The sequence below is a fragment of the Apis laboriosa genome, unplaced genomic scaffold (genome assembly GCF_014066325.1).
Source record: "Apis laboriosa isolate Shangri-la unplaced genomic scaffold, ASM1406632v1 scaffold11_cov152, whole genome shotgun sequence".
Lineage (NCBI taxonomy): Eukaryota > Metazoa > Arthropoda > Insecta > Hymenoptera > Apidae > Apis > Apis laboriosa.
The window spans coordinates 4,594,549-4,619,914 of record NW_025221020.1 but is presented as its reverse complement, the minus strand read 5'-3'; the positions used below and the strand labels follow the sequence as shown (position 1 = coordinate 4,619,914).

The 25,366-nt window shown below is 38.4% G+C and overlaps 2 protein-coding genes across 2 annotated transcripts in view; both read right to left on the bottom strand.

Annotated features, from left to right (window-relative positions):
- Positions 1-11,038, bottom strand: part of LOC122716891 (LIM domain only protein 3-like) — a 77,239-nt gene extending 66,201 nt beyond the window's left edge. The window contains exon 1 of the mRNA XM_043940393.1: positions 10,831-11,038. The gene's annotated coding sequence lies outside the window, so the exon portion shown is untranslated. The remainder of the gene's footprint in view (positions 1-10,830) is intronic.
- Positions 11,039-12,456: 1,418 nt separating this feature from the next.
- On the bottom strand, positions 12,457-23,977 carry LOC122717576. The gene is made up of 8 exons (XM_043941795.1): positions 23,512-23,977; positions 21,094-21,126; positions 20,412-20,477; positions 17,862-18,103; positions 17,502-17,763; positions 17,023-17,416; positions 16,772-16,948; positions 12,457-15,297 (listed from the first exon to the last, which is right to left on the bottom strand). Exons 1-8 carry the CDS (start codon positions 23,587-23,589, stop codon positions 13,424-13,426), a joined length of 3,126 nt encoding a protein of 1,041 aa, XP_043797730.1. The 5' UTR covers positions 23,590-23,977; the 3' UTR covers positions 12,457-13,423.
- Between the last annotated feature and the right edge of the window lie 1,389 nt (positions 23,978-25,366).

The following is a 25,366-nucleotide window of genomic DNA, read 5'->3' as shown; positions in this document are numbered from 1 at the left end:
TGGCGGGGTGGTTTCTGGATGCTCGGTTGCTCTTACATCACGTAATAGTATCGAGCCATCCCCCCGTTGGCCTTAACCCCCACAGCCTCACCCCCGTGCCAACTCTTCGGACCGAACCACTCTCCCTCTCTCTTTCTCTCTCCCCGGCTCCAGCCTCTTCGCCGTTTCCCAGCTAAGTCTGCGAGTGACTGAGTGGTTATTTAGGTAAGAGCCAGTCTCCCCGCGCGGAACCTGCCACCCACCTCTCGCACCCCCTCGCTTAAGTAATGGTCCCGCAACATATTGTGCAAAGAAAAACTCGCTCGCTTATTTACGCTACTCCGCTCGACAGAGAGAGAGAGAGAGAGAGAGAGAGAGAGAGCCATCAGAGGAACGAGAGTTTCTTGCGACTTGTTTGAGGCTCGATTGGACGAGAAAAGATTGGCGAAGATCGAGACGAGTAGATGAATATTTTCATTCCGGTTTCGATCCGATTAAAAATTATCCATTTTACTCGCAAAGACATCTTAACCGAGTCCAAGCGCGAAACGCTTCGGGCTCCAACCCTAGAAAGTCCTCCATCACCCAATTAATGGGAGAAAGATCGAACGGCAAGCGTCATCGTATACCGATTTGCATCGTAATGCTCGCCTCTCCCCCCAGAGTTGACGGAACAAAAATAACATCGGCAAGCTGAAAGGGAAGGGCTGATACGTGCTGCTCCTACTAATGCCGGTCTATCCGTACAAATAACTGCTACTCGGCCGGCATAATTACGGATTAGATGAACGAAAGATAGCTCTTAACTGGGCCGCGCGAGGGGTGGTTCTGGATCGGTGGATGACCGCCACCATCGCCTGGGATCAATCGACGTGTGCACGCGATTCTGCACGCACACGCGTGCCAGATACCAGCCACGGTGAACGATACCTTCTCGAATCTCGTGCTTCCCTGTACCACGTCGAGCCGCCACGTGCCGAAGCGTCGAAACACGTGCGACGCTCCGCCGAAAATCGATATTCTTCCGTGCCCTTCGCAATATCGGCCACCTCGTATATTATTTTAACGCGCTTTAAGCTCTCTCCCTCCCTCTCGCCTCGCGAGCCATCGAACGCGCAAATTTGTCTATCATCAGCAGTTCCCATGACGCGTAATCGCTTAACGATTTTCCCTACGCTCGCCATTTCCCGCGTATCTCGTCTACTTTTTTTTACGGTGGTGTCGGGAAACGGACATTTAAGGTGTACGTTTTCTATATAGAGGAGGATCGTCTATCGATCCGGTTTTCGAGAAATTACGATATCCGCGCTCACGTATGATCAAAAATTCGCCCTTTCGACGCGTACAAAGGTAATCAAACCATTCCATTTTCGTTCGAGATTCGTTTTCACGTATCAATTACCATTGGAAACGGATAAGTGGGCTTTGATCGCGTACCGGTGACTGGCGATTTGATTAATTTTTAAACGAGAAGACAAAAACGCTTGGACGCAACAATGGGGCCACTTGAGCAATAAACAAAAACGGGTGTATACGTGTATATATATATATATATATATAAACGGGGCGTCGATGGAACAGCTAGCGGCGACACGCGGGAGAACGGATAGGGTAGAGATGATCTGATTACGACCGCATCATGGGAAAGTCAACTCGCAAAGCGAGGGTAGAAACTCGATTCATCCTATCGTATCCTATTGTGCCGAGCACTGTCACCGATGCGTATAATTCGAAGGGATCCACCGCGCGTCCGCACGCTTCGGCATTAATTTCGAGCACAAAAAGGTGCAGCACGGCGAACCCAACGCATCGCCCAATACCTCTCCCACCATTCCAACGCGCACGCGATCGAAATTCGAACGCGAACCATTAGCGTTTCCCGGAAACCAGCACGGCCATCGGTTCTCGAATTCCGAGCTGGGAGCGTGGAATCGATAAAGATCGGTGGGGTGACTGACCGTACAGAGATCATCAATCCTTGGACGGAAAAATTTGGGAATTCGTGGTCCGTCGATTCGTGGGGGAAGGGGAGACGAACGAGAGAGTAAACGAGAATCGGACGCGTTAGGAGACCGAAGGAAACGACATCGCGACAGGAAGAAACTGGGAAGAAAAGACGGGCCACAATGGGCCGTTTATCAAAAGTCGTGATACGAAGCTGGCCGCGCCTTTCCACGGGCACGGTCCATCAATAAAACCAAGTGATTTAGCGAGTCCCTGGCGGGCGTACGGGGAAAAGCAAGGTGGTGGAGCACGAATTTCCAAGATAAAGGGGTCAACAATGGACGGTAACCAATGGTTGGTATTCGGCCAGTGTCGAAACGCCGCCTTCCAATCACTCGCCGATAACAATGCCCTCAGTCTGGTTTATAAATCCGCGCATTGTTGCCAACTTAAAAGCTCTCGCGACGAGAGAGATGAAGAGAAAAGGGGGGCGAGAGAGAGAAAGAGAGAGAGAGAGCGTGGTGGAGATGGTGAAAAAGGGGCCGGGTGAGGCGACGAGGAAAGGAGGAGAGAGGAGGTTGGGGAGCAGGCTAAGACTAGGGGGAGAGAATCTACTCAAGATCTCGGGCGTTGAAAGCACCGTTGGAAAGGTGGAAGAAGAGAGAGCTAGTGGAAGAGGTGAACGATGGAAAAGAGGAACGAAGTCGGGGAACGTGGGTGTTTAAAGAGTGGAAGCGAGAAGATGGTGGCAGAGCTTGAGAGCCGTGTAAAAGCATTGAGAGCACTTTAATGAATACGATTAGGGGCGTTAACTGTGAAGGATTGCCAAGCCGAAGAAAGCGCCACGCCAGGGAAAGCTCTTTTCCGCCGCTTTCCACCGAACCCGGAGCCTGGATCCCTTTCGTCCTTCTCGTCCTAGTCCTAGCCGAGATGAGGAAATTTTCGAGTCGATCGTTCGTTCGTTCGTTCGATTCCAACTTTCGCCTACCTGCTACCGTTAAATCTCATCGTTCGTCGTCAAACTTCCAATTCTCGCGTGCGTTATTCCCGTTATTCCCTCAAAACCGGCATGTCCATTTCCAACATATCTCAGAATTAAATGGTATCTCTCCTTTATCGAGTTCTGATCCTCCAGTTCAACGTTATTTAAACCAATCCCGCGAATTTCAAGATATCTAGTCGACGTCTCGCCTCTTGCGTCTCTCGTCCAAGCGAGAAAAGCAGGCTGGGAAACGTTAGCCCCGGCAAACGTATCTCAGGCAGATGCACTTATCTCGTCGTAGCTGCGCTACGATGTCGCGTTATCAACAACGCGAACGACAAAACCACTTCCTATGCACATTCTTGTTTCTTTCTGTTGTCAGTTCAGCCTACCGGGAAACCTTAATCTCATGCCTCATTAACGAGCCGATAGAAGCGAGCTGCCTACGCTTCATCGACTCATGCACGCGTTTCACCAAGATGGAAAATCCTTCCGCGAACCCGTTTACACGCGCAATTTCGAACGCGCACGCCATAATAACACGGATTTCGATCTCGAGTTTGATCGCGGCAGCGGATCGTATTACTTGCGGCCTTCGTATCCGACACCATTTCCGGCTGCGACCGATACCCCCGCGTCGAGGCTAGATCCGAACTTGCCTAGGACACAGAGAGAGAAAGAGAGAGAGAGAGAGAGAGAGAGAGAGAGAGAGAGAGAGAGAGAACACGCACGGGACACACGAGCGCGCATCGCCGTCCGTCGAGGCAACAGCATAGGTACGCAAATGCGCGCGTACGTGTGAACGACGTGACGCTGGGTGCCTGCCACTCGACTCAACCGCACTAGCTGACTCCACGCAATTATAGATCCCTAATTACGAGCCCGCATGCCCTGCTCGCTACACCTATTCCTCTCTCGTTTCCACCACCGCGGGCCGCCCCCTTCGTTCATCCAGCTTCCCTTTCTGCAACCCTAACTCCGGATCCCCGATCCGTCCTTCTCCTTCCCCTCTCCTTCTCCTCTCCCGTGCTACTATTACCACCCGTGCCCGTATCTCAATCCCTAACGCTCTCCTCGCCTCTATCGGCTTCTCCTTCCCTCCTCCACCATCCCAAACCGTATCGTGTTTTTCCCTACCGTGAGGTTCCAGAGGAGAAGAGGGAATCGGCCTCTCCTCTCTCGTCATTCCCGTCGCTCCTCCCTTCCACCTACCGTCTACCATCTCACTTCGGTTCGGTTAATTAACTCCCACCTCATTAACGTGCCCAACCGAGAGCAGCATTCTCTTCCACCGAGAGAGACAGAGAGAGAGAGAGAGAGAGAGAGTAAGCAATCCATCGTATCCCGTCGCGCATTATTAATAATTGTTTTTGACCGACTCTCTCCGATGGCCAATCTTGGCGTTCGATATTATACACGTTACACTCCGCACCGTGTGTAAGAGATTGCACGATCCATAATCGACAAAGGTGTGTGTTTGCGAGGAGGGGAAGTATCCGAGCGCGAGTGTACGAGCACTCTTACGGGGAATCTAATTAAAGTTTGATCTTATTACGTCGAAATATAATGATATCTGGTTTATAACGCGTTTAGTAATTTTATGCAGGGAGGGATACAGCGAGCTAATTAAGCGCGTGCACTTAAGTCGCATGCGCGCGCGTAGATATACGCCGCTTTGCCCTTCTCTCTCTCTCTCTCTCTCTCTCTCTTCCTTCTCCCTCTTCTCTCTTTCTTCCCTCTCCGACGGTACACGTATTCCTTTTTTTCCCTTTCATCCTCCTTTCATCTTTCTTTTTTTACCATGCTGCGTACATGCGCTCGAGACATCGACTCCCGTCCGTGCTTCTTCTTCCTTCGTCCAAGCACGATGATATATTATTGGACGCGTTTATGATATGCTCCGATGTCGTTCCAGTCTTGTTTCAATTCGTTTAGATACGCATTCTAATTAAGCTGGCCTCGAAGATGAGAGCTCGTTCTATCGAACAATGAGCGTGTATCGTTTTCCCCCGTTCCGCGTTCTGATCCATCGACGAAGCTGACGATCCTAATAAGAGCATCGAGAACGAAAATCACGCCAATTAACGGGGCGACTTCGGGTATCGACGGAAGCGATCGACGATCCAAAATTGATCATCGATGCTTTGATCCTTGATAACGGAAGGTTCTCTCGTTCCCTTTTTAAAAAATTGCAAATGCCAGATGATGTTGTACAAAATATCGGATATCGGTTATTCGAACGTTCGTTTCGTGACACGGAACGATCGGTACGCATGATCCGAGGATGAAATTTTAAAATATTGAATTCGAGATGGAAAAATTAGTCAATGATCCAAACGGTTTAATTGACAAGTTGAAGAATCGATTTTTCGTCCCCTCGCTCAAAAATCATAAATTCTTGTATCGAATTGTAAACTCTCACGCCACGGATACGGAAATAAGATCCCGTACGAATAAATAAATCGATAATAATTGACTTTGTCTCGTCTTCTGTTTCGTTAATTCATTCCTCGATTGGCATCTGCTTGCTAATTCGCTCTTCCCTGAAATACGATTAATCGAATATTTACGCGGGTCGGTTAATTATAAACGTTCGCGCGAAACACGTCGATGTCGCAAACGAGATTAACCGATGAATTTCCATTTGCTTACAAAAAAAGAAAAAGAGAAAGAAGAATTTTGACGTCGGATTTTAAAAAAGGAAGTTTGAGAAAAATAAAAATTGCCGGCGTGCGAGCCGGGAAACGAACGGGTTTAAATCGTGTCGAGTTCGAACTAACAAGTACCACGCTTACCGGTTTAACGTGTTCCCCGCGACATTTCGAATCGCCTTAAATACCATTTATTCCGCGGATTTTTTACATCGCTTTGCGTCATTAACGAGGAATAACCTTGTTTGTGAAGCAGCCAAAGCTCGACGAGGACCTTTTGAGGATCCGGCTCAACCTCGGATATTAAAAAAAACTATTCACGGTTTCGAAATAAACGCGGTCGCGACGTCGCGATCTGTGCATCTTCGTGCGCGACGATAAGAATTATAAAATTGCAGGAGGCAATATGGTCGAAAAATAAATGAAAAATAAACGGATAGTTTTAACGAAGTTACTTAGACCAAATTAAACCGGCTTCGCATTGAGGCGTAGCACTCGCAGCGTCTACGTATCAACGAGAGAGGATTTTGAAGGGGAAGTAGCGGGAGTATCGAAGATGAAGCGAGCGAGAGACGAGAAGAGAAGAAAGGGCGAGGGAAGGATAAGGGAGAGGGAAAGAGAAGGATGATTAGAGTTCAGTTTCCCCCCTGCTAAGAGGGTTTGCTTGTATCCCTCGAGATGCGCATACGTCATCCGATTAAAATTAGTAATTAGCTAATTAACTTAAGCACGCAGCACTCCGGGCTAAGTAAGTTGACCGCCTGATTATGATGCATCGCTTCCGAGTTCGAATATTCGCGCGCGCCGTTCGCGCTATATCGCGAAGAAGAGAAGAGGGGGAGGGGAGAGAAGACGAGAGAGGACCCGGCGGAAGTAAGAAAATGGGAAAAAGTAAGCCATCCGGGTGGATGGAGAGCGCAACGTTCCCGGCGAGAATTGTTCCCGGCGATTTATTTCTCGAGTTACCAACGACACGCTTATCGCGGTCGCCTCGACGGCTTTCTTAAAAGCAAAGTTCCCCATTCCCTCTGTCGAACGAGCTTGTAACGTGAATCAGAAATTCATTCGCGTAATTGTCCTTCCCGCTGTATATCTCGTGCTCGTGAAGAGGACATAAGATTCGCGACGAATCTTTCATATAAATTATTCTTGAACATTCGTTTTGTATCGATTAACCGATCTGTGAATAATAAAACCTACGATACACGCCAAAGGATCGATTCATTTTACATCTGACCGATGGAATCATCGTCGCGTATATCGTATATCGTATATCGTATCTCGGCCTGCAAATTCCACTTTAGCCGTACGTTCGCGCGAAGGCCAGTGACGTGAGTGGAAAATTGATATATGCACGGAGTGATATCTGGTGGAAAAGTGTATCCGTATCGTGGTATCCGAAGTAGCACGGGCGAAGGGACGCGCGTCGTCGAGAGTGATTCAGAAGTGCTTTCCCGTGTTCCTTAACTAACCGTTCGTCGGCCCTGTGGACGCATCGCGTCGCGACGACCGTACTCGCCCCAAGTAGGATCGCGACAAGGACCAGGCTAAAGGTCTCTCCTCTCTCTCGCTCTCTCTTTCCCTTCCCAATTCTTGCAACTGTTCCTCCTTTCGACACTCGCCTTCTCGATTCCATCGCCTTTTCGAATCTTCTTCGTCGTCCGCTCTTCGCGCTTCCATTAATCATGAATAATCGTTTCGACTGTTTGTTGCATCACGTTTACGCTTCAACCAGAATTGATTCGTTCTACCGTGTATATATAATTTCACGTGGCACGTACAAACGAATGGTAAAATTGGAGTTTATTTAAATTTGGAGTGATATATTAATTATCTTTTTATCGGTAAATAAAGTTTATTATTTAACGTTAATAACTGTTTAAAAAAACAGGATATTAACTTTGCGTGAGAAATTTCGATATAAATGTGTTTCGATACTCTATTATTTTCGTATCACGATATTTCCCGAGGATAGAATTTCCTAATGCTAATTTACTTTTCACGACTTTCGAAAGGAGCGAGTTAGAATCCTTGGAGACAGATTCGCGGTTTCATCCCCTAAGTGACAGTAATGTGGCCAGGATTGCGGCCATTGGAAAGCCTCGAAAGTAATATATCATCGTTAAAGGACTGTAAAAGATGCGTCGACGCCTTTCTTTCTCTTTCTTTCCCTTCTATCACCGCCACTCGGATAAACATTTATTTTCCCAAAACCAAGAATTTTTCCGAGATCGGAAGCGAGCTCTTTGTTCTAGAATCTCGTACACCGATAACCGATTCAAACTGACTTATGAAATATATGCTAGTTCAAACGTCTTATTATAACACGTGGTACGGTTGAAACGAAATCTTTGAATACATATGTCGGTAAGATTCCCGATTGAAAATTTACGTCGCTCTGACGCGTAATAGGACCCGTATGTGTAATTTGCCGCAGGACCAACGGTTGTATCTCGATTAGAATTTCTTTGTACCCTCATACACGATGTGCGCACCCCTTCTCTCTCTCTCTCTCTCTCTCTCTGTCTACGTCTTTCGGGCGAAATTCTCGCGGACCGATGCGGGCTTCTACGAGACAACGTTGCCGGATTCGTTTTAACAAACTGTTATTAACATTAAATCCAACCAAAGCCATTAAAGGAGCCCACATTTCGGGGCTATCGGGAAAAATTTCACAATCCCGTCGTAGCTTTCTAACGAACCCAATACTTTTCCCTGTCTCGGTCTCGTTAGTGCTCGGCAAAGTAACTCGAGGTCGAGGGAAAAATGAGCGGCGAATAAATAAACGTTCTTTCTTGGTATCGATCGATCGAACGATCGAAGATGATGGAACGGAGAGAAGAAAGCGTTGCGCCGGGCCAAGATTCACGATTGTTCGCGAGCTCGTCCATTTTCACGATCACGCCACGGTCACGAACTTCAAACTCTGTTCGATTGGTCGGTTGGCATTATAGCTGGCTATAATTAGTGTACGAAACTGAGAAGGGGGAGAGGCAGAAGGGGTGAACCAGCATACGTGTAATGCTCACGTTAATTACCTGACATGTTTAGCATGCATTACATCCACGTATACGCGGTAGGAGCGCCGGCCCATCCTGACTGACTACCTGCTCGCCTGTTACGCTCTATCTACGTGTATTCACATGCCGAACCATGCGCACGCCGCCATATAATGAGCGAAACGAGGAAATTTTCGCTAAGTTTCTGCCACGAAATTGAAAGGAACCTATCGACTGATATTAAGGAGATCGCATATCGCGTGTTATTGTTTACACGATCTCTTATACGCTGCCTATTTCTCGTGAATCGTTACTGTTCTTATAATCTGTACAGTATTTATTATTACGAGTTGCGATAAATTGTTACACTTAGTTCGCTAGCAATATTGACTATCATAAGATGGAAAGTTTCGTCGTCATAAAGTTTCTATCTTTCTTGCACGTTCATCTGGACCGTCAACATCGCGCAAAAAGTTTAAGAGGCAGATGTGTTTACAATCGTGCGAATCGATCACTCGCGACCTTTCGAATTTTGATGAAGGAGAAGGTTTAAATTACGTTTTCGACGAATAAAATTATCGCGCAAATTCTGATCTTGTTTTATAATTGAGGAAAATTGTACGGATGCGCAGAGTGCATGATAAAAATTTCATCGAGAATCGTTGTGTCGTGGCGATCAATCGAAAAAAGAAGGGACGCATATGTAACCGAAAGAACAATTAATGCCACACGGAAGGTAAATGGACGGTGAAGAGTATAGTGGACACGAGCGGCCGTTACGATCAGCTATCCGAAATAATGCATAGAACGTAGAGTGCACGTAACGGAATAACAATTTCCTACTGCATTAATTAGAGGTCGACGAGGCGTGAAATCGAGGTTTACGAAGCGTCAACTAGTTTTACACATCGCGACGGAATAATAACGTCGCGACACGACTAGAATCCCGAATACATTACCTATGGTAGCGCGACCGCGACCTCTGCTGGATCGCTGAAAACCAAGGGATCGAGGGGCGGGGGGAGGGGGAGAGGAGGGGGGAGGGGGGACGCCACCTCCCGCCGCGATAGCGGTCTGTAATGATTAACGACGAGCGTTAATGCCCGAAATTCGATCGCCACTCGACAATTATTGCGAACGTAGACGACAGAACGTGGATGACGCGAGATATTGAACGTTCGTGATGGTGAAAAGATTCGCGGGAGAAGGAAGAACGATTCGATCGTCAGAATAGAACGTATCGAATCTGCGATCCATGAAACTCGCGAACGGTAAGCGTTACTTTGCCAACCCTGTAATTTTAATTCGGCACAAAGTCCAACGTCCGTTCGCGAAATTGCGGTGTTTAATTGCGATCAACCGTGTAATGACCGGCAGCGGTCAATTAACACTTCCAAGACCGGCGAGTATGAGTGTACGTGTGCGAGGAGCAAGAACGTGTGACACGTATACACGGAACTGATCATCGAATATATATACGTATTGAACAGATATACGCGAACACGTAACACACAAAGTAGACGCCTGGAATTGGCGTTTTTGTTTCCCGATATCAATTTCGGAGCGACGATGAGGGGCTTTTAATTGGGACTGGCGATGCTGGGTGGCAGTGGCGACGTTGCTGATGGCGACCAAATCGTCTATCGACAGTAATGGAACGCGATAAATACAAGTAAATCTCGACGCGAGGAGATTTACAATACTTTTTTTCTTTTTTCAGACTATCCGAAAATTAACCGTAATATCGATTTCATCGCGCGAGTTCAACGATCTATAATGCCGTATTATTTAAAGAAAATATTAATAAAAATATATCTCGTCGTTGGAAACATTTAAAATATAAATTTTTTAATTTACGATAATCCCTTTTTATCCCAAGATATAATTTGTTTAAATTAATTATATAGTTTTCATTTGAAATCTATATAATAGATTCGAAAATAAGGTTAACATTATTCTTCTCGATAGTTGCTACATGAGATAACAAAAATTAATTTTCAATCGCATATTTTTCCATTTTTTCGCATTCTATGAAATTCATATTTTATGGTTATATTATCGCGATACATAATTGTCGTGCTAGAAAATAACTTTTCAATGGACAATTTGCATTTCGAATTGAAATCATGTTGATAAAGACTATCCGATTACATCTTATTTCATGTCATTATTATGTTATTAAAGATTTTAATTTTACAAATATGACGAAACGTAATATGAAAGCGGGAAAATTCAGTGAGAAACGTTTGAAAGAACAGTGACTCGAAATATGTACCTTTGTTATTCTCAGCCAAGATTGGTTTCCATTGCGATACAATAGCTTTGCCCGCAGTAGGTCTCTAATCGATGATTCTGGAAGTGGTTATATTTCACTGCACACATTCTATTACGAAGTTACAATTTGATCGATCGTAGGAAGCGAATACCGTCTGACCCGCACGAGAAGCGTGAACTCCACCTCGATTTGAATTTCACGTAGAAAAATGACACCGACGTTTGTCCATCTAGCGTTCGAATACCGAACTAAAAGTTCAACATTCGAGCGGTAACTGCCTTCCAAGTGACTTTATCTTTGAATCGTCATTTCCGCTGCTTATCGCTTAGGTAAACTATTCATGTTTTAAATATAGAATAGTAATATAAGGAAAACATTATCGCTGTTTCTATTATAAATTATATGATAATTAAAAAATCAAATTATAAACTATTGAAGAAAATCTATTAACTATCGTGATTCGTGTTTTATGATTTCGATGATAAACGATTGAGCGTCCGAGATAAATTAGTTAAAATTAAACTCTGACAGAAACTAACAAAGAAGAAGCGTAGATAGAGGAAGGGTGACGAGAATGATTGTAGGTATGGGGATGAAGCGTAGAATGGGGAATGGGCAAACAGAGCGCAATTAACGTGCGACCATTAAATATGTACGCGAGTTACTGCGTCACGATACGTGTGTGCAGGCCAGCGTAAATGCATTGGCTATCGAACGCTCGCACGGCACTACCGATCTCTTCTTGCATCCTGTTGGCACAGCCGCTTGATTAGCTCCGCCATATTTACATATCATTAGCCGAGTGTTTGTCCGAGTTGGGAGTTCCCCTTCTGCTTCACCGTTGTCCGTCAATATACGAAATAAAAGTTATTACGCCGTACAAAATATTATGTTGATAAAAATTCACTCTTATAGAAGCTATTCTCACATACTAATTTTTAATACATTCTATCTTTTAAAAATTCAGATTGAAAAATTTTGAATAAATCATCGCGTATAAATAAACTTTTACATTCTAGAATTTATATTTCAGTTTCACTTTATTCATAAAAATACGAATTTCGATTTTAATCTCGTTGCCTACATTGCATAACAATTTCTATTTTTGTTGTTTTACACTACTTAAATGTATTGGACAAGCTGGCGGTAATTGCCACAAGAGGAAAACAAAAACGGAATAAATAGATGAACGAACTCGATTGCTTAACGTCCAATTTTCAATTGGACAAGTTATCTCGACGATAATGTAATTAATTCATCGTTATATAAATCGTTATGTTCGACACAATGTAATTTCTGAAAGACATCTGCCTAATAGCATAAAGTGAAATATAGTAAATACTGCTATATTAATTTATCAAAGAAAATGCTTTTGAATGTAACAAATATACATTTAAAATAATAGTAAATAAACATTTTGTTCTGTTCCGTCGAGACATTTACTTGAATATAAAATATTTAAAAAAAAAAAAAAAAAAAAAAAAAAAAAAAAAAAAAAAAAAAAAAAAAAAAAAAAAAAAAAAAAAGAAAAAAAAAGAAAAAAAGAAAAGAAAAAAAAAAAGAAAAAAATCGGTTCATTTTATCTTCATTTTATAAGAAATCTGAATCATAAAATTAAGATAATAATTACTTCAATAACGTTTTATCTACCTAACGTACACGCAACCTTACATCTATGTATGTATCCGATTACGGTAACGCTTTTTGATTATCTTTTCTTCCTCTTCATTCTTCTTAATTTCAATATGGCGACATTCAAATCAGTCTATTGAGATGTACACGTTTCTCGAGCTTATCCATAAGAAATTATCGTAAAAAGTATCATTTTTAAATTACTATTAAGGCAGTATGGTAATATGACTCGACTTACATACATAGGCTTTAAGCCTTTCACAAATCGCTCAGTATCTGTCAGATATGTGCGTGTTTCCTATTCATCGAGAAAATATCAAAGAAATAAAGTTTAAAGCATTTTAAAACTCAATAAAATGTTTACATAATTTTAGTATGCATAATTATTCATCAATTTTCATCATATTCCTGAACTAACAATCTGAATATATAAATTTGTGTAATGTTACACAAATAATTCACAATTTCGATTAATTTGTGTCATCAAATTATCATTAAATTGGAAGAAATTCAAACTTGGTCCTCGCGCAATCGTTAAATACTAAGAAAAGATCGAGAAAAATCTAATGAACAACAATCAATAAATAAACGAATGGCTAACAAAATTAATAAAATAATCATTATGAGGCAATCATTCTCTTAAAGTATCGTAATGATTATTATTACTTATCATCGCTATCGTGGGAACATTGATACGAGAACGATTGCAATATTTCTCGAGGCAGTATAGAAAATAGTGACTGCCTATGAACCTTAGTAATGATTACGAATAATCTAATCCGTCCTAAATGTGTACGGATTCGAATTTATCGCGAAACTATTACTATTTTGTTTTCTTCAAACTTAACGTATGTCACACAAAAAAACTTAGTATTTAAGAAATGATCAACTTCATCGACGAAAGGAAAAAATTTCAGCAATGAGCATAATCAGCGAATTAATATCGCATTCTAATCTAACTCTAGCAAGTGGCAGCATTGCTACAACCTGTTTCCAGCATAGCTGATTCAAATTGCTCGAGCACTTGCATACTCTCCGGAGATACAGCATTAATGCCCAGACGTTCCTTGTATTCGTTTCCAGATAATCGTCGTCGTGAGTACTTAATAGTGTCGTTCATTGCTTGTTCCGGAGTATCGCTGTCGCTTGTGCTGCTATTGCTGCTGCTGCTGGTCGAACGTCTGCCACTAGATAAGTCTTGTCTCTCGGAATCAGCCTTATCATCAGGAACTGAGACCTCGTTACGAAGCTCCAAGAAATTGTTTTGTGCGTTACACAGAGAAGCTGAATCTTGTCGATCCTTTCGATTCTCTGGTACAATTTCTGTGAGAGATCCGATGCGTCTCGTATAAGTCACATCGGCTTGAAACGTATCAGTCAATGCGTCTTCATCTTCGTCAGGTTCACATTCGACTCTCACATATGTATTGCCATGTTTACGTTCATAAGTAACATAATCGTTCGATTTTGTCGAATTCGTAGCGGAATCAACTGATTCAACATTTTTGATAACATTGTCGTTTTTTTGTCCTTTTTTCATCACAATCTTGCTCGAGAGCCAATTATTTTGTTTAACTTCTCGATCAACGAAATCATCTTCGAAATTGCCAGATGACAAGGATGTTTTAGTGACATATTCACTACTATTTGTATCTTCATCCGTAATTTCCGTAACTTCAAGTTCATTCCTTTCGGAAGTAGTACCGCTTTTGTATACTAGCTTTGCTCTAGATGGCGCTGGTATATGCGCTTCTTCCAATTTCACGTGCTCGAAGAATTTTGTGAGGGCACCACGCTGTAATTGGACCGTAGGTTCATTTCGTTCACCTGATTCCAGCTGGTAGCTTTGATGATACAACTGTTGCCGACCGACTGAGAAATCTTTGTTAGTTGCGCTGATGTCTCGTGGTTCTCGAGAATTATCGGTGAGGATATAGGACTTGTTATGGCCTGAGAACAATGAGTGGAGAAGACCACCGGTTCTTGGCCTATATTTTGGACGACTACTGAACAGGGTTGCTTCATCTGGCTCGGTTGACTTTGTAATTTGTAATTGCTTATCGGGTTCTGTACTATCGTAGGAAGGCAGTAGGATTTCTGTTGCTCTGGCAGATCGCAGTTGATTGATACCGAATTTATTTCTTGGCTGCCTGGATCTGGATTTTCTTCCATTGAAAGTTGATCGTTCCAATTGATATTTGGCCGTGATGGAGAGGTTCTCTGTGTCGATGATACGATTGAGGGCGGGTACTGCACGGTTTTGCTTTTTACGGTTACGACCGACGGCGTCAGACAATTGTTTTCCGATGAGCATAGAGGAGTCGGAGACAGAGATTTCGGTCTGAATGCAAGAGTTGTAGCCTGATGTGGTTGGCAGTTTATAATTGAGCATTGTGGTATGATTTTGGTCTTCGGAAGACTGATTTGTTCTTCTAGCTGGTTCTGTGATTTTTTTAACGATAAGGTATGACTGATGCTTTTCTGATTGAACACTGGTGACTGGTAACTGATAGGCATAGGACACTTGAGGCTCTGCTCTGTCGACATAGGCGATACTCGATCGGGGCAACTGGTTGAGGACAATGGAGGAGTAGGGCACGGAATTTTCTCGATGGTCGCTATTGATTGTGGTAGGCCCAACGTCCGACTGGTTGACGCTATTGGAGGAGATTGGGATGAGGAAGGTTGAGGAGGGAAGCTGACTGATGCCGAGGGATGTGGAGAATCCCCGCTTTTTCTGAGTTGCATCAGTTTTATGAAGTCCACAAGCCGCTTTATAGATCTCTGCGTCTTCTCTTGCTTTCCTAATAATTCCTGGCGTGTGCGTTGCTGTAGCTGTCAAAAAAAAAATTAAATAATTAGCAATAATATATTATTGTAATAAAAAAAAATCTGAAAAAAATATTATTACTTAGAATTAACATCGATTGCTATCTGATAATATCAAGATAAAAATGCACATGCTCTTGGAACAAAATTTAACTTGAAATATTTTCCTTATAATATTTACACGCGCTATTTTTTTTTAAACATTTTTCATACACGATTCTATATTCGACAATTAACTAGGTTTACTAAGACGAATAACATAAGCAATACATAATTTAAATTTAAGAGGACGAAACATTGAAACTAGTTTTTTTTATAAAACATTGAAGTTTAAGTTGTAGGTGAAGGAAGCATCGTGCATTACATACTTTCACGGATTAACGAACAAAATTATTACTGTAGATAAACAATGTATTTTACAAATTGTACGAATAATTTATATAAAAGAAAACGATCAAATTTATGTCTGTATATATGTACAGACAAATTCTACAGTAATAACACGAAAATAATTATAAAGTCAAGTGAATCGATTTTTTTATGAACCAAAAAATCAATTTTGTTATAAAAAAATCGACACGTCTTTCGAAAATAATATTCAAAATGAACAAGAAAAACGTAGAGATCTTGCAGGTTCTCACTGATGAAAAAACAAAAGATAGAAAATGTTTGCGTATAATTTCATTAACTGAATAGCATTCCAAATGAAAAAAAATTTGTGAATTTCTTTCTACGCAGGCCACAGGACGAACCTGAAGGGACTGGCCGAGTAGTTGTGAGCGTTTTTCCAACTCGTAAACCTGCAATCTCAGATCCGAGTTTCGCTTGCGCAGCTCATATCTTTCTCTCTCTTTCTCCTCTGCAAGATATTTCGCGTTCAATACACGTTGCTTTTTTGTGCCCTATTACTGACGATCGACCAAAAAGTTCTTCTTAATTGCAAATTCTTCTGCTGTATTTGAGAAGCCGGTTTCACTCGCGACACTTCTTCCGGCAGGCTGCTCTCTCGTTTATTCTCTCTGTGTGCTTACGGTCAATAAAGTCTGCGGCAACGCTGCGATACCTCGTTGCACGTTAAATCTAGAAATTGTGGACCCATGTTACACAATTTCCTGCTCTTCTTTTATATAATTTGTTTGCATTATCTATAAGTACTTTTTTTCATTATATTTTGCGCGTGAAACTCTTTTCTATCGCATACATAAAAATGTACGCTTCTGATCTATCAAGTATAATCAAAAGTGCCGCTTTATTTTTATTTTATTTTTTATGTATATATATATATATATATTTTTTTTGTTATCAAGAGTATATCACTACACATCGAATGATCCCGGACGGTGCCGCCGCGAAATGAGATAAGCGTGCCACGAACATTCATAAAAGCTAGTGTCTGCAGGAAACAAGAACTTTTTTGTCAATCACACGATAAACTTTATACTACAAGTAGAAATCTTCCGAAAAACCAAAGACGCTTTACCGAATTCCTCATCTTTTTTAAACGATGGACGTCCTTCTTCCTCTCCTTCGTCACCGTCGTCAATTTCTTCTTCTTCTATTAACGCACATTTTGGACATATTCTTGGTGGCGCCGGAGATACAGAATGGCAAGATACGTGATAATTTGATGCACAATTTTCACATACTGTTAGTGTACCTGTTGAACCAAATTTTGATAAGTATTTATAATACAAAGAGAAGCACAAATATGAAGTAAGATTGATCACATACCTGGATTTCTACAACTTATGCAGACTGCTGAATCACTACTGATCCTCTCGATAGTCAGACTGGAAGGTAAACCTGGTATGTGAACTGCTTTGTTGCCAATCGATTGAACGGACTTTACAGTAGATACAGGTAACTGAATTTGAGTGGGTCCGTTTTCAATCTTGTTTTTATTAGGAAAAACTTTACTTTCCGTAACATTTCTAAGTATATTCGGTCGCGTGGTGGATTTTTGCACCGGAATTAAAGATTTCATCACAGTCCTAGTCGTTGGTGGTGATATGGATTTTGGTGGCACAACTTTTACAGGAGGTGGCGATGGACCATTCATACGCGCGGTTGTTTGACGAGTTTGCGGAACATTTCCAGATTGCAGGTACGAGTGTCGTTTTCGTTTCTAAAATATAAAACATAGGCATCGAAACATATACAAATATCAAAATCCAATTCGATTAAAAAAGAGAAAATTCTTTGGTATTCACCGTTGGCACTTCAAGACTGGAATAAACAAATTGTGGATTTGCAGTGCTACGACGTTTTCTTTCAGCTCTTTTGTTTTGTAATTCGGCACATGTTGTAGTAGTAATAAGACCAAGAGCATTTAAGAAATTAAGTTTTTCAGTTGACTCTATTTTACATTCCTCTGATTCTTCTTTTTCGGATTTTTCATTGGAATTTTCGTCCATAGAAACCTCAATAACATCATCCTCACCGGAAATCGTCTCCACTGAACTGGATCGTTCCCTAAAACAAACGCTCTGCATTAAATTCCGCACAAGAAAAATTTGTATTATCAACTCCAAAAAATCATTTGAAATCTAATAATTAACAATAAGACTCACTTGGTAGGTGCGAGATTGCGGGTAGGTGAAGGAACATCTCCATTTCTAACAATCTCTTCGTAGTCCTCTTTCGAATTCTTCGTAGAAAAATCATTGCCGGTCTTAAGTTTATTTTCATTGTTATTTGTAATATGATTATTGTTATTCAAGCCAAGAAGCGATGCGATGGAAACTTTTGCCCCGTTTGCATTCTCCGCTTTAAATGTTTCGACTTCTTTGCGCAGTCGCTGGACAACTTGCTTCTGCGTATTGAGATAGGAAATTATGAGTATGAGAACTTCGGTCAATGATGATCATAGAAAACTTTCTTGGCAGACTGTGCGTTGCAAATCGTTTAAATATGAATGCATATTGCTGTTACGTTGCGAGTAAATATACTCTTATCAAGCGCAACGAATTAAGAAAATATTCCTTCTAAATATCAAAAGCAACATGTTATGAATGCAAAAGAAAAATCAATGAATAGTTTGTTATAAAAAAATCATTCAAATATACATTCTACCAAGAAAATTTTTATGCATTTATATTATCTTCTAAATTATGATAAAACAATATAAATTATTTAAAAAAAAAGCATATAAGCATAATAAAATATTTGACATATTGACTTGAAATTTTAAATTTCTTATACATGATAATTAATATTTAATAAAGAAAAAAAACATAGAAAACAAAAATTTCGCCATTTCGTAAGCGAAAAAAAATTTTATAGATAAGTAAATAAATTTTTTAAAATTCATTAATGGCTTTCCTTCGACATATATAACATATATATAATACATCGTCTTGGCGAGATAGTGAGCAACTTTCAGAAGTTTTCAAAAATAAAAATTAATTTAAAATACAATAAACAATAATTAGAGAGCGATTTCGATGAAATGAGCGTGGAAAAACAGGAGCGGACGACATGCCAAGATGGAGATTAAAAAGGAGCGAAAAAAGAAAAAAAGAAGAAAGGAAAAAAACGTGGAGATTTCGTAAAGAGCTGAAAATGTTTCTGCGGGACATTTTATTGATTGAGCCCCTCCGCCTCTGCCCGACCCCTACTCTGCTTCCTTTTCACCCAAGTTCCATTCGTTCTCTCTCTCTTTCCTATACATTCTCTGTCCGACATCTCTCTCGATCTCATACTCCCCGGTGCAGCCCCCTACTCACCCCCTCCACGTGTATCACTATACACGTCCGTCTCTTTTACTCCCGGTTACTCTATCTTTATCCATTTCTATCCGTTTATGTATCTCCTTTGCTTCGACAGCAATCTACCTGGATCGGTCATTTATTGCTAACAGGAAAAAAGAAGAAAAATAACCAGAAAAGCCAGAAGAAGAAAGGAACTCTGGGAGAAACACAAAAGGAAAAGAAAGAGACGCATTCATATCGACGGGATTACCGTGAAAATGTTTAGAAAAGGATGCTGGGCGATAGCAAAGCGCATCCACCAGACCATCTTCAGGCAACACTAGCCCCGTTATCGATTCTTCGCGTCGATTCACGAATCCAAAAAAGAAACCCGCTAGTGATTTCTATAATTTAACGCGATATCGTGCATGTTGTTTTGCAAATATATATTAAAAAAAATACATTTTTTGTATTCGTGCATGTTTTTTTTTAATAATTAATTACAAGTAATCAATTTTTTATTTTTTATTTTGATAAATATAACTTTTATTATAATATAATTTTAATTTTATCAAAAGTTCCTATATTCGATTTATGTGTTTCTCAATTAGGAAATACGATATTGTTACTAAATGCGATACGAGTTTATGATAATGTAACAGTCACGTGGTAACATGGTAAAATAACTTTATGAAAGGCCAGAAAAGAAACGTGTATATGAACAAGGAAAAAGTCTAACTATTCGACTTGTATCTTCGATCAACAAAGTTTGGCAAGATGGTTGATAAACTCACTCAATAAATTTACCATTTAATTATAATTATGTATTAATTATTCTAACAATTATCCTATGAAAAAGTTGCAAATCTAGCATACAAAATTGATACATAGATATTTGATTCCATAATATATGGGAATTCATGACAGATGGAAAATTGATTTACGATTAAAACATTAAATTATATAAATCCCAAACTTAAAAATTATTTCGTTTCAACAGTATTTTATCGTTAAAAAGCAATATATCCTTATATAAAATTAACCTAATTTTTAATAAAATTTGAAATAGTAGATTGAAAATTATTAATATATTTTATTAAATATATAATCTACATCACCGATAAATAAGATTACTGAAATAGATGTTACACTCATTCTAATTATTATACTATTTTTAAAACATTTCTCTTATGCGATGCACATTTCTCTATCGATCGAATTAATGGGTATTTCGTTTATATGAAATCAAGGACATTGGTCGTCATGATTTTAAAACGTTTCCTAGACGATCCGTTATCGATAGGATAGTTTAATGTGATATCGTTTCTATTTGCATGTAACAGACGGACATAAATATGAAATGTCTACGAACAAGCCTGTTCTGGATCATCGCGAAAGACTAAAGCTCGAGGAAATCGATCCTCAACTTACCTGGCACCTTCCCAAAGATACGATATGCAAGTGAATCTTTTGTATCTGACCAAGGATATCTGTATTCTGCAAAATGAGAGAGATTTTCATTAGATATACGATATATTTTATATTTATAGAATGTATGTATACAAATATATATAGATTGTTCTCTTAATAATGCATAATAATAAAATTAAAAAATGAAATGAAATAAATTTGATTAAATACAAATATATACAAACATAATTTGTCATAAACTTCGCTGTTATAAGAATTCACGCGTTGTACAAATTACAATTATGATATAAGAAATAGTCATCAATAAAAATCGATCAAGTAATTTAAATACGTAATAATATAATAATATTTGTAAATTAATTTCATTTAAAAAAATTTAAAAAAAAAATGTAATTTAGAAAGGATAAAAAAATCTTATATCATATTTTCGATTTTTAATTAATAGAAAAACTTTATCTTAAAGAATATCAATATATCGAATAGCAAACAAATCACAAATTACTTAACATTCATTAAGTACAAATCAATTATAATAAAGGTAAAAATATTATTAACAGTGATTTGATTTTTCGGTAAATATGATACAAGAGTATATAATATAAATTACATATTACGATTTTTCTGAAGTACTAATTATGTTCTAAATTGGAATTCATAGAATTAATAAAAATAAGCGACTTACATTTGGGTCATCCTTCAATTTACCCACGCAAATCTGAAATTAAAAAAGAAAATTTTTAGATTAGTTATAATTTCAAAGATGATTCAAATGTTCAATTCAGAACATCCTCTGTCGCTATACTTTTGTACACGCGTCTGTGGCGTCTCTTTTGCGGCGCAATGACGCAATTATCGTAATATTGTGTGTCGATCAAATTAGAAAATGTGTACAAATGATCAAATGAATAATTTTGCATGGCTAAAAGCTTCTTTTCCTTTTTCTAGCATTATTTAGCAATTGAAAAATAATTTTGAGAGAATTTCGTTTCATAGTAACTACTTTTAGTCAATGTCTAATAATAGTAAACAAGAGAAAAAAAGATCTTCAACAAGAATCGTATTGATCACCGAAGTATTCACGTTCAAAATAAAAATAAATATATTGTATATATGTTTATTAATATATCGATGCAATATTAAAATAAACGCATATGAAGTATAGAATACTTACATATCAGTTTGACTCTGTATAATATATGATTTGAAAAATATTTTTAAAATGACATGAAATTTAAGAAATAATATCATTAAGCACCTGTTTCTCAATAATCAACGAAAAACATGTAACTCAAATATCTATTAGCGAGGTTAGTTTTAGCCGGTTCATAAATACGAATATTGATGTAATTCAATCAAATTAATAAATTTCTATCCTTAATATAATTAATAACCCTTCATCAGATATTCAAAATATTTTGTATGATTATATTAAAAAATGAATTAATTTCAACGAGATCAATATTGATTGAAATCAATATTCGAAAAGTATAGGTTAAATATACACTATACTCTTGCTTGGACAAAAAAATTCGATTTCGAACAGTTAGACCAGACAAGGTCGGTAGAGCAGGGCAGAATACCGATCGTGCGCGAACAAACTTTTCCCCATTGCGCACATATCCCCCTAGCGTTACAACTTGTTAATAAAAGTTTACAGTAAAGAGACAAAACGAGTGTTCGCATTATATACGATTCGATAATATTGGTTTATAGCACTTCGACATATATATTCAGAGTCGATAGAATACCTTGACTCTAGTCATTTATAATATACAACTTATGCTATAATAGCAAAAAGAACGTTAAAGCAAATTTTAAATAAGAGTTAATTCTATTACTATATTGGCAACAATTGAAAATGTATTTATTTAAATCCGTTTCTCAATTTATTTTATGCATTATTTATTAACAAATGCAAATAAATTTGTTAATAAATCTAAGATTAAACTGTAAAAAATAAAAAGAAAAATAACAAGAAATTATATAAATGTAATAAAATATAATGAAAGTTGTCATATTTAATGAAACAAAAATATTGGACATACAACATGATCAAATTAAGATTTATATCAATAATTGAAAAAAAAAGAGTGAACTAGACAAAGGCAAAAGTAAGAAAAAGAAAAAGAACACGAGAAAGAATATAGGACTATAGAAGTTAGGATAAACAAGAAAAAAAGAGAGGAAGATTTACTAAACAAGTGAGTAACTGAATGAACGAGCGAGTGAGAGAATGAGAATAAAAGAGAGAGAGAGGGGGGAGAGGAGAGAAGAGAAAGAGAGAGATAGAATGGTTCTCAAAGTCATGCGACGCATCGGTCGAAGCACTCTACCTACAAAGGTTAAGGTCTGAACACTCGTTCACCTTCGAGTTTATACGATTCGTAAAAAAAAATGACCATTGCACGGTGAAAACTTATAACATGATTAAAAGCAAGCAAAAGTTCTCTTGGAACTTGTTACGCTTCTTTCACTTTCGATAACGCGCAACGTAACCGAAGAGTGCACACAGTTTACAAACGATACGAGTGAAAGGGATACTTTTATAAAATAGATCGAAAGGAGATGTATGCCATATTAGTAACTTAGGTCTGTTCGCATCTCGCGATAAACCGGACATCTTTGATCAGAATGATCGTTTTATGAAACTTCGAAGAATTTATATTGAAATAACATGTTCCATAAATATAGTATAGGTGTGCATTTATGCACGCGCGCGCGTACATGCTGGATGCGTACATGCGTTTGTGCACGCATTGTGCGTGGGAATGCCGAGGAAACTGAGTCACAAAAAGAATTTGTTTAATAAAAACTTTAATATATGTTTAATTTGCTTTTACTTTGCAAAAGTTTTTTAAAAATAACGAATTATATTCAAAAAATACATTAAAATTGTTCAAAAACTATTTTACTTTTTGAGTCGATTATTTATCAAAGGTGCAATCTCTATTTCTTAATCGATAGGAAATAATGTATTAAAAGAAATAAGAAGTAGTTAGGTAAAAATCATTCGTTAAGTTATTCGCTCATTCGTTCGTTCGGCTTCGTACTCTCAATCTTTAAATCGTTATCGACATACATGCATAGTCGCGGGACTCACCTGATGATCGCGTATGGCATTTTTCAGTTTAGTTTGCACAGTGAGTATTTCTTCTTGCAAACTCTTCGATATCTCCATATTTTTGTATTGTGATTATTCGTTTTTCCTCCCTGTTCAAAAATCCGGCCGATTTTAGCGAGAGAAGAGGAGGACGGGAAACCCCTCCTCCCTCTCACTCTCACTCTCCCACCAAATCGACGAGAGCAGCGGTATACGCTCTGATCAACCGCACGCACGGCGCGCACCAGCCACTAACTCTTCAAGCCACCGCAACGACACTTGATCGTTTTAACTTAAGAAAAGCGAACAGGTAAAAATGTCACAGACACATTTTATCGCTTCGTTACGTACGTACACCCTTATTTCACGACACTGATGAGACGAAACAACGTCGCGAAACCGCGCACCAAAGTGAATTGTTCGCTCATCAACGAGCGTCTGTGCTGCCACCAGCACTGTTGCCTCTGTACACGGACGTGCCAAGTTGCTCGAGATCCCCTGACACCCCTGGCCCTTACCCTCGATCCTTCTCTCTTTCTCTTTCTTCCTTTCTTCGTTCCTCTTGCTATATTGTATGCCCAGGGATCCGACGCGCTCCTTGAAAGAAAGTTTTCGCGCCAAGCTTATAACCGGTATATGTACCACGTGAAAGAACTTATCACTCTATATTACAATTTTATTATATGCATTGTTTGCATATGATTGTCGATCACTATGAACTATGCTTACAAATTTACGAAAACACAGGATGTTCAAAGAAAACATTTCCTTGAAGTAGATCTTTTATGATAGTGAACGTTGGTAATGCCGGCGATAGTGGCGCCACATTTGCGATTACGAAATGAAACGTTGTTCATGATAGACACGCTCGTTCTCTGAAATCCGAAGATATGTTTTAGTTTCCGTACTTAAAGATAAGTCAAAATATGGCTATTTTTAATGAACATGAAATTAATTTAATAATTGCATCAAAAAATTTGCTTATTTAATTTTTACATATTTATACTTGAAATAATTAAATCTTTATATAAATTACAATAAATAAATCATTTTATATTGATATTTTCATATTTATAGATAATATAAAGTATTTATAATGTACTATTTATTATAATGTGTATATATATATATATATATAATATAAAAAAAATATATATTTATATTTATAAAATATTTATATATCTAGAATTATAAAATTTACGATTTTAATAGTTAGAATAATTTAAATAAATATAAATGTAATAATAATATTCAATATATATTTAATATTATAATGAAAAAAATTACTAATATTCCAGAAAAATATATTATATAGTATTTATTTCATTTGCAAACTATAATAGAAACTTATTAAATTATTAATTTTTTTTATATAAAAATATTATCAAGATATTAAAAATTTTATTATGTAAATTAAATAAAGAATATATAGAAAAATATCAAATTTAAATTGATCGTTTGCACGTGACAATATACCACGTGATCTTTCATCATATATTTATCTTATAGGCTAGTTTAGTACATACATATATTTAATATAATATATTTCTTTCTTGATTTATGAAAGTTCAATTATGATATAAAAAATTATTTTTACACTTAAATATCATCGTTTAAACGATTTAAATTATTATTGTTTTATCTAGAATCCAGAACTTTCTTTGAGAATTTTTATATCTTATGAAAAAAGATCAAGACGCAAAAAATATTAAAAACATTAAAAAATATAACATAATGGCAACTTTCTAACATTAGAAAATATAATTTCAAACTTTTTTTACTAATTCATAATTATGTATAATTTGAAATTATATACAAACTTAATAAACATCAAGACAAATTGCAAAAATATATA